The following is a 14,946-nucleotide window of genomic DNA, read 5'->3' as shown; positions in this document are numbered from 1 at the left end:
GGCGCTGCTCGACTAAGTTAGGAAAATCAGCAATTTAATCTAAAAGTTAGACTTATAAAACAAATTATATTGTTTCATATAAAGATTACAGGAGTATAGCTTTATATTACGCAAACAAATTTAAATACCAAAAATAAACTAAATCTCAATATGATATACATTTAATTTTAATCCGCACGATTATGACTCCTTCGTACATATACAAATCCCTATTTTTTTATGCATAATTGAAATCATGCAATATAATTTACCCTGTGGTTATCAAGGAATACACTACGCGAGCATGTGTGTGTGCGCGCGCGAGGGCGAGCGTATGTATGGAGTGATATTATTTTAACTCACAATGGTTTTCCTTATTTTTCCAATTTGTTAAATAAAAGTTTTTTATTTAATTAAAAATTTTTTATTTTGTAATGTACGTCCTTAATTCTTTGCGATAATTCTTGGGTTGAGTACAATAACGCAATTTGAATTGCATTTTTTAATTTTATACATCTGAATTTTGTTCAAGGTTCATATATGATTTGGATTGAGTGAGATAACAATTTTTTAAAATTATAATTTGGCCCATTATTCATATCAAATCTTTTATATACCTGATACGTTTAAATCAAGTAGAATTCGTATTTATGAGATTTTAACTTGATGACAAAGATGCAAAAATACGTATCACTTAAGTTTCATCATATATAAATTAATAAAAATATTATTACTTGGAACTTAGATTTATTCTTTAATTTAATAAAATTTTTTTGAAAAGCACACATTCACAACGCATTTTTATGTTTTTTTAAAAAGGCAAATTTATATTGATATTTCATGCATTTTGTAGTTTAACGTCTGTTCAATGTCTTCTTATAAATAGTATGTATATGAATTAATCAATTCAATTTTTAAGTCAGGAATATGTTACTAAAGTTTCGGTCACGAATTGTGAGATACCTTGTATATATATTTATAAGATAGGATCGTGTATTATGAGCACCTTAAGGAAACATTATGATATATCTAGCATAATGAAAAAAAAAACAATCTTATACATATCATTTGATAGATTTGTTGATGTTTTATGTATCTTATTCTATTAGTATTGAAATTGATTATTTTAATGCAAATGTTGAAATGGTGGCAGGTGCTCTTATTACCTGCACAGTACTTATATTACCTTTTGAGTAGGTTAATACAGGGTGGGCCATCTATTGGTACGTTTTTAAAAATGCGATCAAATGAGCATACATTGATATTTTTTATTAATTTTTTTTTTGTTGTGAAGCTAAAAGTATCCGCGTCAAGAATGAAAAACGATTTCGTTCATGTGGCTCCCTCTACTGGCCTTACAGTATGCCATTCGGTCACCCCAATTATTAATGACATTTTGGACTACCTCGGCGCCAATTTCACTCAAAACAGTCGTAATATAATGTCATCCACTAACATCCCTTTCTCACGAACTTTCCTCACCAATTTGCGTATAGCTCCTTCGGTGGGTGCTCTATCACGACCCATATTTCTTTTCAAAATTCGTACAGTTTCGGCGACACAGCACTGACTTTGAAAATAAGTTTTTAAAATTTCAAAACGCTCTTCAAGAGAAAACATGTTGTTTCGTGCCGCGGACGGTATGACTAATAAACTGTCAAAATTTCGGGTCTGTAGCTCGTTCGGTGTTGCCATACGACGAAATTCAAAAACGTACCAATAGATGGCCCACCCTGTATGAGCATCCATAAGGATAATATGAGAACAGAAAATTTCTTATAAGAAATTATGCAGAAATGTAAAATTGAAATATATATATATATATATAATTATATTATATATATATGATTATATTTTTTATATATATATATATATATATATACACACACACACGAGGGCAAATCAATAAATTCTTAGAAAATCTGGAGGACACTCGCAGTGTCATGTCATTACTTTTTGACAGTAGCATCTTTCAGCTGATTACTGTCAAATTTTGAACGGAATTCATCGCGTGGTTTCATTTCTGTAGACGATTAAAGTGAACAACCTTTGTATTTTTTGCAAAATGGAAAAAAACGAGTTTCGTGCAATGATCAAGCATCTACATATGCAAAATTTAATATTGAAAGAAATCAAAGCCGAGTTGAATAATGTTCATAGCACATCTGCACCAGCGTTTGCGACTGTATACAATTAGGTGAATATTAATAAAATTTAAACATGGTCGTACATCCACATGTGATGCAGCTAGTTCGGGACATCCAATTGAGGCTGCCAGAAATCATCGATAAAGTCCACGATATTGTTTTGACTGATTGACGAGTGAAAGTGCGCGAGCTTGTTGAGGCCACATGGCACAGTGATTTCAATTTTGTACGAACAATTGGGTATGAAAAAGCTATCGGCAAGATGGGTGCTGCGTTTGCTCACTGTGGATCATAAGCGCGACCATGTGACGATTTTAAAACAATATTTGGAAATGTTTCAACGTAATCCAGAATTTCTGCGATTCATTATTGTGGACGAAACATGGATCCATTACTTCACACTCGAGACGAAGGAACAGTCAAAACATTTCCCGTATAAGAAACATTTATTTCACGTTTATTTAACATTTAGTAAATATTCGTTTCACATCAATTCTTTGTTCGAAATGATGGTTTAAAGAAACATTTATTTAATATTTATTAAATTTTTTTAAAAGTTTATGTGACGTTTAATAAATATTTATTTTTTGTTATTTATTTATTTAAAATATAATTAAAAAAACATTTATTTAACATTTATCTGACGTTTACTATAAATATATAAAAAGTATTATTTTCTAAAATCCAAATTAATAAAAAACGAATCGGAATGATAAAATAATCATGGAACAGAAGTTAATACAATATAATTGCGTTAAGTGTACTATATATATATACAATAAGAATTGTATGCATCGATAGTTATAAGTGGCGACTAAGATTCGAGACTCATAACTCTCAGGTTCAAAACCGCCCTGTAAGTGAAAAAGATTAAAATATAATTAAAAATTAAAATTAATTCGAAGAACTGAAAAGGATACGGGCAGTAAGAGTCAAGCGCAGAAGATGTCGTGCAAATAATATACTTATAAAGTGTGAAATTTTTTTATTCACTAAAATGCGCTTACATGTTTTTGAAGAGCCAAAGAAAAAGGAAAAAGAAAAAAAAAGAAAAGAAATTAGGAAATATCGTAAAATAAAATATAGAGAACTAATTTATCAAACAACTTTAAGATTATAATTAATTATCCAACAATTATAAGAACGCTTACCATGCTCACAAAGCAAACATTACTATAAAAATAATTCAAGAACCGGCTCTTGATAATGTTGGCTAGTCAGTGTCAGACATAGAATGATAGGATTATTTTGAATCGTGCAGATAAGGGGAATGTGATGATAGCATTGGATAGATAGGTGTACATTTCCAAGGTAAATGAGATATTTCAGGATGTGTATACTTATGAGGTAGTTGAAAGGAATCCGACGAAGAGGAGGGTAATGGGCTTACGCGCTTTATTAGTTAGTTCGAAGGAAAAAAGTATATATAATTCCACATATAGAAGTTTGTTATGTAATGACGGAGTTCTTCCTACGCTTTTCCGAAGATATATAAGCAGGACTTTCGTATAATAGTTTCTTCGATAAATAGCCCTTTGTATTTGTTAGCAGTGTTTCTTCATAATATTATCATTAAAATGATTTCTAAGGATAGTCATCGAAAATATTTTTAAACTTGTTAAGGAGCTTGAGGGTAGACGTTTAAGTGATGAATTTCAGTTAGTCACTGGATATTGTGAGCTTCTTCACTAACATCCCCATTGATTATGCGATGGACTGTATTAAAGACCATTGGCGATTTATTTCTAGGGATTGTTATTTATCGAAGAAGAAATTCATTAAAGCGGTTCAGTTTGATTTAAATTCTACTTTCTTTGTTTTTATATAGTGTTATTTATAGGCAGAATTACGGGACTCCTATGGGTTCTCCGTTGTCTCCCGTCATCGCGGATCTAGTTATGCGAAAGCTGGAGATTAGAATTTTGTCTTTGATTCGGTTTCCGTTGCTCTTTTACTGTAGGTTTGTTGATGACATATTATTGGCGGCACCTGCGTCTTCGGTTAGTTCCATTCTTGATATTTTTAATTCTCAGCATCTTAAGCTTCAGTTCATTATGGAGGAAGGAGGTGATAGATTGAATTTTTTGGATGTTACAGTGATTAGGAATAATGAGTTGATAGAGTTCAATTGATATCACAAGCTTTTTCGGGTAGATATTTGAATTTTTGGTTACAGCACCCGGTTTCTCAAAAAATAGATACAATCGCGAGATTAGTTGATAGGGTAGTTTTGCTTTCGAATTCTAAATTTCCATAATTTGTATTTCGTTATTAAAATATTGTTAGAGAATGATTATTCATTGAATTTTATATTTGAGAATATTAACAATCGTTCAAAGAAAATTATTATGGCTAGTAATAGGAAGAATGTTGTTAATGATAATAGGGTTTAAGTGCAGCCTTCGTGGTTCACTGTTCCTTTTGTTCATGGTATTACTGAGAAGTTTAGTAGATTAGCGAGAATAGCGAGCGTATGAATTTTATAATACTAATAAATTGCAAGAATTTATTTAGGGTGCATAAGGACTCTTTACCGCGTGACAAGAAGTTGAATGTTGTTTATAAGATCTCGTGTAAGAGTTGCGATGCAAGTTATATGGGACAGACGTGTAGACAGCTGAGATTAAGAATCACGATGCATAATAACCATATCCGGAACACGTCTACTTGTACAAAAAGTGACTCACTGTATCTGATACTGATTGGCCAACATTATCAGGAGGTGAAGGATTCTTGAATTATGTTTATAGTATATTTGCGATATGGGCTTTGTGAGCATGGTAAACGTTCTTATATTTGCTAGATAATTAATTGTAATCTTAAAATTGTTTGATAAAATAGTTCTCTTCTATATTTTATTTTACGATATTTCCTAATTTTTTTTCTTTTTTCTTTTCTTTTCCTTTTTCTTTCACTCTTTTTGATTTTAATTCTGATATTAAAATTCTCGATATAGAAGAGCTCATCATGACAGAATAACTTTTATTCACAGATTTTATATATTTTAATTTATGTTGTCTCTGAAGAAGTCTTACAAGTGAACCGAAACATGTAAGCGCGTTTTAGTGAATAAAGAAATTTCACACTTTATAAGTATATTATTTGCGCGACGATCTTCTGCGCTTGATTCCTATTGCCCGTGTTCTTTCCAGTTTCTTTGGTTTATAAGGAGTCTTGGTTAGTTTGATTTGTTATACGGATTTAAAATTAATTAATAAAATTAATTGTCTAATGTTTAGACACTGTCAATAAAAAAAAAATAAATTAGAAATAATTCTACATTGTTATTTTTTCTAATTTTGTTCAAATAATTTTAACATTAAAAAACGTTTTTTTAATGTTAAAGAAATATTTTTTCAAACATTAAGTTAATGTTTAAACGTTAAAAAATGCTTCTTCAAACGTTACAAATAAATGTTTTTTTAATAAAAAAAGGGATGCTTAACCCCCTTTTAACTCCCAATAACATTATTTTTAACGGTTTTAAAAATATTTTTTAAATATTTTTAAAAACTTTTTCAGAAACATTATCTTTTGATTGGATATCCCATGTCTAACTCCCGTGTAAAAACTTCCGTGTCTAACAAATCAATAATCTCGGGACTTTATGAAGTAAGAATGGCTCAATATTGTTTACTTTACAAATATTGGGTCATCTAAAAAGTATCCGCGGTTTTTTGTCACTAGATGGTGTTGATGGTCAACACATCTAGTGACAAAAAATCGCGGATATTTTTTAGATGACCCAATAGTAACATGCAGAACAAAATATTTTTTCTCAATGAGATTGGGAACTTTATAAAGTTAGAGGAAAAATCATAAGAAATAAAAAAATAAGGTATCAACTTGTTTAATGTGATAAATATCCGACATATATAAATTTAGACCAGACTTTGCAGCATATTAGAATGTTGCAAAGACATATGCATCTTTTGGGACTACTAGCATCAACCGTTACAGAAATATAAAGGGTGCTTATATTACCTGCTCATGATACCCGATTCTATCTTATGTTAAAAATTTGACAATCATCTTAAATTGGTATTCGTTTTGAATATATTTCCGAATGATTCACGCTCACGAGTAACTTGAAATTTTTTTAAGTTAATACATAAATTCTTCTCAATTTGAGAGATAAAAAGTACATATTCTCAACTTCGAGAAATGAAAAAAAAATTTTTTTATTTTACGACTATTCATAGATCTTGTGTAGCGTGTGGAAAGTCATACGCCCCTAAGCAGGGGAGAAGATAGGGAATCGCTCCGCATGGAGTAGTGGTCGGAATCGTTTCGCGTGAAAGTATTCCTTAATCGGTTCGGATTTTAGTAAAAAAATATTGTCGTATAAAAAAAATTATTTTTCATTTCCTGAAATTGAAAATATAGGTTTTTTATTTCTTATATCAAAAACAACTTATATGTAATATTTTAGATCAATTGCGAGCGGGGGTCATTCGAAATTACACCTTTGTTTTTATTAATTTTACATCTAATTAAGTTACCCTGTCTTTTCCTAGAAAGAGACTAGACAGATTTAATATCTTGAAGCAACACTGCCCTGCGAGCCAAGACTTAGACAGTTTTCTCAAATTTCAGCAGTACCATCTTGTGAGTCAGGACCTAGATAATTTTTCAACATTGAGGCTACACTGTATCGCGAATCAGGGCTTAGATAGTTTTTAATATTGGGACTGGCTATTATTGCTATTACATCTCAGTATAGCCCAGGCTAGCCTTCCAACATATAGCGCCTACATTAACTCATGGAAAACTAGATGAGGCTCATACAGCACCAAGTCATAATTTCCACTCGGGCTAATTTTAAGATATAAATGAATAACAATATAATTATTTTAGATAGCTGGTGCCGTTACAACATATCTTGTAATACTTATACAGTTCCAAAAAGAGGATGATACGAAAGATAATTTCGACAACATCTTAAAGAACGCCACGCAAATGCTGAAGAATGCCTCGACGCTTCATAACTTCTCGGCAGGAAGATAGGATATCCTCCTAAATTGGGACAAACAGCTTCTTTTTTATTCTTGTTTCTTTATGTTTCTTGATTTTATAATAAAGTTTCCTAAAAGTTAATACGTGCCGCCCATTTATTTAAAAAATATTCATGATTGAAAGAATGTTAATTAATTAAGAGATAAATGTCTAACGCTGTATCAAAAAGGAAGGTTGATATCAGAAAATCAAAATAATAAAATAAAGAATATAAATATGTATGTATTAGGTGTTGGAATTAATTCGTAGCGTTTTACAAGTGATGGGAAGTACTTTCATTAATGTATTTTTTAATGCTCATGTGAAATAAATAACATTCTTTCATTAAAAAACGCTACGAATTAATTCCAACACCTAATATATATGTATAACATGCTTACTACGTACTAATTTCTTAAGTGACTATATGCTTTACGCAAAAGAATAATACAATGATAAATATGAAAGAGAAACAAAATAAAAATCTCTAAATAAATCTATTAAGAAAATATTAAATAGCTGTTAAAAACGCACGCTAATGTTAGTGTGCAAAAAATAAAGTTTGCTATTTAAAAATTACACATAGTACAGACGTTTTTACAATTGTTCTGTTTTTTTCTAGTCCTCCATCCTTAACGCGAAAGATGTAGTTTAGTATAGCGATAATATTAAAAAAACAAAATATTATAACTGATTACAGCAATCCTTACTGACACATAATAAAATTGTTGGATTATTTCATCAAAATCGAGCAAAATTATAAACTTGTCATTTTATTAAAATAATGGACGAGTTTTTCGATAAGTCTAGGAAGATGTTACACAACATGATCAAATGATAAAGAGATTAACATGAAAGGCCAGCCATCATCAGTACAAAGATCTGTAATCCCGTTTTAAATACAAGTCGATATTAAAATAGTGCACAATGTAACGCGCATATAAGCATATAAAAATTAATGCCAACGTTTCATAAACATTACCATTTACTCCATCAGAATGAGACACGCGCTGATAATGAGCTGTTTCTCCGGAGAACTATCTTTATATAAATGCCGTTAAAGGAGAGGAAGAAAAGCGGTCTTCCACATTTTACTTACGTTATATATTTCTGTTTAAGTATGGATATTTGTAAATTTTAGAGACACGCTGTACTCCCTTGAAAAATATGATGACGTTGTAGCTAAGATAATTTCATCCAATATTTAGTGTTTTAATTCATGCTGTATTTTACCAATGCTGATTATGTGACATGTTTCATCATGTTTATCTGATATCCCATTAATATTCTTTCATGCACACATCGATCGTTCTCCCAGTTTTATCAATGTATACAAGTAGTATGTGAGCAGCAATGAGGCGTGAAAAGACTCCCTCCACTACACCTTTAGTGTCAAAGGCGTGGCATAGATGAACTAGAAAAATGATCTGATTTATCAGTGGTGAAAGATGGGAAGTAATTGAACAGTGCATTTTTTAGCCCACTTCATAATTATCCATTCGTTGATTAGTTCATTCTATACTAGCTCACGCTATGATTGGCGAGCAAAAAAGACAGTATTGTGGGGAGAGAGGGTTGACGATATGGAGGATGTTAGTCTGAAATTGTGGATGAAAAAATCGAGGGAAATTGGGACCGAAACATTCTTCGTCGCGGGGAGGGAAAAAGTATGAAAAACAGACATAAAATATTAGGTAGAATATATGACCTGTCTGTCGCTTTTTCTCGCGTCTCTACATCTCCAAAGTTTCGGATTAGGTATATTAAAGAGATTTAATACACCTCTTCTTATTAGGATATCTTATTTAATACATCACTCTTTTTCATTGTTTATCTTTCCTGTTATTTAAGACAGTATATGAAATTCTTTATCTGAAATGAGGAGGTAAAACAGAAATGAACATGTTCACGCCTCGTCGTAACCGGTGCACAGTGGATCAGGAGCACAGAAAAAGTGGCCAAAAACCAACATTCAAATTTATATTCAATTATTACGGTATCTTAAAGTAGATGAGATGAAGTGACTGTGGAGAAATTTTTTCGTAGATAGGTCAATGTCCGTCCTTGTAAGAGCATCATGAAGGGCATCACAAGGATATTATTCGTATCCTGATATATCCATTCTTCTTTGTATAAAAATTGAGCTTGTTATTTCTAAATCATCTTTTCCGTGTAATATTAAATATATTTCATGTAATATTAATATTAGAATTCTAAAAAAATAATAGCGATATGAAGAGATTAACCTGAATTGAGTATGATTTATTGTGACATCATTTTTATCTTGTCGATTTTGTACAAGTTGCCATTTCTAAGTTCACCTTCCAATAAAAAATTTAAAAAGTATCAGTATCTTCATTATAACGTTTACTTCGAACTTATTCAGCGACATGTTGCGAATACTATAATTTTCTAAACGTAAACAATTAAGTCAGACCCTCAAGTCAGACAAAAATAAATAAATGTGAATCAAATAAATAATATTGTTACGTCCAAACCCTTGATAATTTGGTCAAGGAGATAATGAGAGAGAATGGAGAGGGTATGGAAGGACGGTCAGACTCAATCTCACAGGTATACGCACGGAGGCGAACACCTGTGAGTCGTACGCACCTTTTAAGTCCCGGAATGTGGGTCAATGTCCGAAGGGACGCTATGACGCCTGTTCCACTGGACAGTGCGAACGTCGGTTCTATCTTTTCGGTCAAGGAACTTAGTCCCTTTGACCCGGGACTGGACCTCGTGCGATCTCAAGTATTCGAGGGAAGTGAATACGAGGAGTGATTTTTAATAAAAACAGAAGAATACCTTAGGTTACATTTATTAAAATAATAACCAAAGAGTTTTGTACATTATTACATTTTTACAAAGAAAAATACATATTATACATACATTGTGAATGCGTATAAGTGTGTGTGTGTGTGTGTGTGTGTGTGTGTGTGTGTGTGTGTGTGGATGAGAAAGGGTTAGAGGGTACGGGCAGCGAGAAGCATATTACAGGAGCACATCGGGATGAGGTGTTTAAACAACACGGTGTAAGGTGCGGAATTTCCGGGGATATACACGGTTACTAGTCTGTCCCCTTCGTGGGAGGGGGGCGTATAGAACTGGAACATCCGATTCCTGTTGATCGGCTCGGAACTTAGCCGAAATGGAGGGGCGGGAGTTGATCTGAAAGAGGGAGAGGGAGTGGGAATCATTGTTCGTAAAGAGGAGAGGGAGGGAAGCGTTCCTCGAGAGGAGAAAGAGGAGGGAATCGTTGCTCGAGAGGAGGAGGGGGAGGAAATCGTTCCTCGAAAGGAGGAGGAGGAGGGAATCGTTGCTCGAGAGGAGGAGGAGGAGGGAATCGTTGCTCGAGAGGAGGAGGAGGAGGGAATCGTTGTTCGAGAGGAGGAGGAGGAGGGAATCGTTGCTCGAGAGGAGGAGGAGGAGGGAATCGTTGTTCGAGAGGAGGAGGAGGAGGGAATCGTTCCTCGAGAGGAGGAGGAGAATAACCAAGGATTTCTTGGATATCGAGGTCGATTACAGGAGAAGAGGTGAAGTCCAACGGTTGCGTTGGCGAGTAAGAGATTTCTGTTGATTGTTCGACAGTCGATTGTGCCGGCGCGATTGTGGGTGGCCCTGGGGAGCGGTTCCGCCTACTCCTTCGGTTATAGGGGAGTCGTCCGCGTTTCTTGCTGGTTCGCACTATGAACCGACGAATTAAAATTGGAATACGCGTATGTACATTAATGCTCAATAATTGAGTCTTTCCATGCGGGGAAACGCGGGGTGAACTATAAATAATTACAACTTACTATTTAGCTGCCCCAAGATATCGAGTAGAGAGTCTATGTGCGAGCCCAACGAGATCCGGCGTCCGCGAAGAGCGTCCGATGGGCAGTTGCCGTAGCGTATGGTTAACTTCAGTTACGATTAATTTGCACTCGGACGGAATCTCAACTGGCGATTCCTGGTTGACGCGAGTTATACTGAAGTGAACCGGATGCTTTAAAATTTGGTACTGACTCTGTGCTTCCGCGGGACCTCTATTTATACCCCGAAAAAAGGGTGTTGAGCCTTTGTCTAGGATGCTAAAGTTAGTTGTAAATGTCACGCGAGATTTATGATTTTTTATAACGTTTTATCGTAGTTGATCTAAAGTACATAGAGTAGTTTTGAGAAGAGAAAGTGATTTATAGTTTTTTCTTTTTTAAAAAACCAAGATTGCTCCGAGACGGATGACGAATTCTGTTACTCTCGCGGAAAATGTGACTAGATAAGCAGATGGTTACCATGCTATCATTGTCAGTTCCGAGTCTGGATAACGCTCCTATTGGAAGTTATTCTATGCGTTTATGTTTTTTTTTTCCTTTTTAAGTGCGATATGACGCCTATTTTTTTTTTAAGAAAGATAAAATTGTTAATCAGTCTCGGATGATAAAGCCTAGATTTTTACTATTGCGTGACTTCGGTACATTTATAATGTCTTAGCAATCTTGTCTCTTTTCGAGCCTACATTAAGGTTATTATTCTTTCTAGGTTGATTGACGTTTACGAGTTTTTGCGGCGCCTGTCCGGTTCTTTTTCAATTTTATCAATCCGTTATCAGAAGGCCCCGCTCGGGTCTCGCAGACGCCAACCATAGTCGCGGCGAAGAGAAAAAAAAATCATGGCGTCTGTAGGACGTAACAATATTTTATTTTTAATTAATTACAATGCTTCATAGAAATTTTATTGGAAAAATTAGCAAAAAAATGACTACTTTGGGTAAAAAATTTTCAAATTTTTAAATTTAATATTCAAGCAAAAATCCGTAAGAATTTTTTAATTGAACCTTTGGACTAACAAAAAAAAGGACTACAATATGATTCACTCAAAAAAGTATAATTATTTGAACTATCGAAAGTCGACATTTTTGAAAAATTTATGCATATTTTAAATTTACAATTAATAAATAAAATTTTATTATTTAAATAATATAAAATGATACATAAAGGATGTACATGTATAAATATTAGTATAGTGTACACAAGGTGTCTCAGACGACCCGTTCACCCTTCTTATGTCCACAGGATAATATCCAATCAAAAATATGTTCAAACCAAAGTTGTGGGGTGTAAAAAGATCTATTTATTGATCATTTGACCTTGGATGACTTTGCCAAGGTCAGATCATGGTCACATCGATTTTTTTTTAAAGAAACATCTTATTTTTTATTTTAAAATCTAATAGCCGATATCAAGAGATTTCCAAATCCTTATAATAACGTATCTTTTGATTAAGTAAATCTCGAGTTATGAAGATTAAAAGTTACAGTACCACCGGCATTAGCATTATCCAAAGTATATCGCGTGGAGGTTGCCCGATCGAATTTACACCTTGTGTGTGTATGTGTGTGTGTGTATGTGTGTGTGTGTGTGTGTGTGTGTGTGCGCGTGCGTGCGTGCATGCGTGCGTGTGTGCGTGCGCGCGCGCGTTCGCACACTATGTGCATACGTGTACTTGCACATATTGGTATTTCTGATAAGTAAATGTTTACTTGTTTATGAGAGATGTTCAAAATGACCACCGTTTTCTATGATGCAAGCATCTACTCTGCTTTGGAAGGAATTAGTTGCATGTAAAATTTCATTAGCATCCAAGGATCGAATTGCTTCAGTTATTCTACGAATTATACATTCTGTCAAAAAAGTACCGGGAATTGATCATTTAAAAAACCCGCTTAAAGGAATTGTCAAAATTCTTTTTGTCGCTAAGTTGGCATAACTGTTCTCTATACTGACGCGGAGTTGGAGTGCCATTTGTCATTTAATGTGATTATAGTGCTCGATTTTATCAGTTCATCTCAAGTGTGTTTTGCGATTTTTACAATGAATGAAAAGATCGAACAAAGAATTTGTCTCAAATTTTGTATTGCAAATGGAATTTCGTGTGCCGAATCGCTGAAGATGTTACAGAAGGCTTACGGTGAATCGACTTTATCAAAAACACGTGCATATGAATGGTACAGTGCATTGAAAAGCGGTCGAGATGTGGTGAGAAACCACGTCAAAGTCGATCAAAAGTCAAAGTGATGTTAACTGTTTTCTTTGATTATCGTGGTGTTGTGCACTCGGAATTTTTGCCAGAAGGTCAGACGGTAAATAAAGAATATTATCTGGGCGTTATGCGGCGTTTGAGAGAGCAAATTCGTCGAAAAAGGCCAGATTTGTGGAAAACAAACTCATGGATTTTGCACCATGATAACGCACCATCTCACAAGGCTATCATTGTGAACGAATTTCTGACCAAAAACTCAACAAATATCATCGAACAACCACCGTATTCACCAGATATGGCTCCGGCTGACTTTTTTCTCTTTCCAAAACTCAAATTACCACTTCGAGGCACTCGTTTTCAGTCGATAGAAGACATAAAAGAGAATTCGCGGCGAGAACTGAAGTCGATTCCGGAAAATGCGTTAAAAAAATGTTTTGATGATTGGATTATTCGTTGGCATAAATGTATTATCTCGAAAGGAGCCTACTTTGAAGGCGATACAAGAAATTTGAATGAATAATAACTATTTTGTGTTTTATTGACCAATTCCCAGTACTTTTTTGACAGAATGTATCTCTAATAGTTGGACGTTCACGGTATACCAAGTCTTTTATCCTTTCCCATAAATAATAATCAAGAACGATAATCGAGGATAATTGATCGAACCATTTGTCTATCCATTTGTTCGGAAACATAGTGTTTAATACTGCACGGGCAATTCTTGATGTAAGTGGTGGACATCCATCTTGTTGAAACTATATGTCTAGGCGTAATCTCAATGAAAAATTTTCTAATAAGACAGGAAGTTCTGTTTCTAACAAAACTGAATATCTATTATTGTCTTGTTTTAAAAGAAAGTAGGACTTATGATCTGACTTCCAATAATGCCGCACCAAACATTAACTTTTCAAATATGTTGATGATCTATTTGTCTTAACCAGCTGGGATTATCTTCTGATCAATAAGAATGCAATTTTATTGACAGATCCATCACTTTTGAATGTACATTCGTCAGAAAATAAAATTTTGAGGTAAAAATCTGGTGGTTGCTCTCTTATCCAGTTGCAAAATGCAAGTCTCTATTCAAAATCATCATGAATCAATGATTGAACAGATATTCTGTAAGATTTTAATTTGTTTTCTTCTCAAATGAGTCAGATAATGTTACGATTAATACCAGAATCCCTTTCTCGACGTCTTAAAGAATCATGAGGGTTCAATTCTGCTGATGCATTCTGCTGTTCTTTCATTTCTAATTGGACGGCGGATCTGTCTACTTTTATTATGTTGAGGCTGAACGACATCACTAATTCTGATTCAATTAGCCAATCGTGGAAAGACTTTCCGCGAGTGAGGATTCCGATTAGAAAAACACTATCGCCATAATCTTTCAACAGCAGCAAATGAACCTCGACATTCACCAAAAATTAGCAACATATCATATGCTTCTTCATTTGAATAAGACATAGCTGGATAAATTTATGAAAACTTCGAGAAGTAAAACGAAATAGTGAATATTTATTTATCTGTGATTCATTTTTATAACAACATAGGAAAGTCTCTTCTAAGGTTCAATATTTATTACTAGAGTCCGAATGTTTGAGTTCGGTCCCAACAGATTGTGCGCGGAGAGCGGTTGCGTGTGAATAAATCGGGTGCTTATTAAAGCAACAAAGCTGTCGCGCAGTGAACTTTAGTAAGAAAACGGTGGTCATTTTGAACATCTCTCATAAACAAGTAAACATTTACTTATTCAGAAACACCAACATATGCAAGTACACGCATGTAAATGCGCGCGCGAGAA

General features: G+C 33.8%; 1 protein-coding gene and 1 long non-coding RNA gene across 3 annotated transcripts in view; one reads left to right on the top strand and one right to left on the bottom strand.

Annotated features, from left to right (window-relative positions):
- Positions 1–13,470, top strand: part of LOC147908992 (putative gustatory receptor 28a) — a 30,208-nt gene extending 16,738 nt beyond the window's left edge. Inside the window, exon 2 of the mRNA XM_087408236.1 lies at positions 6,984–13,470. Coding sequence (XP_087264362.1) covers positions 6,984–7,133 — 150 coding nt within the window. The 3' untranslated portion in view covers positions 7,134–13,470. The remainder of the gene's footprint in view (positions 1–6,983) is intronic.
- LOC147908990 (uncharacterized) overlaps positions 1–14,946 on the bottom strand; it is a 140,318-nt gene that overhangs the window by 53,089 nt on the left and 72,283 nt on the right. The gene's annotated exons all lie outside the window — the stretch shown is intronic.

This window comes from Acromyrmex echinatior, chromosome 7 (genome assembly GCF_024713525.1).
Source record: "Acromyrmex echinatior isolate Ae372 chromosome 7, ASM2471352v2, whole genome shotgun sequence".
Lineage (NCBI taxonomy): Eukaryota > Metazoa > Arthropoda > Insecta > Hymenoptera > Formicidae > Acromyrmex > Acromyrmex echinatior.
The sequence above is the reverse complement of the archived record's forward strand: the minus strand, read 5'-3'. Positions and strand labels throughout refer to the sequence as shown.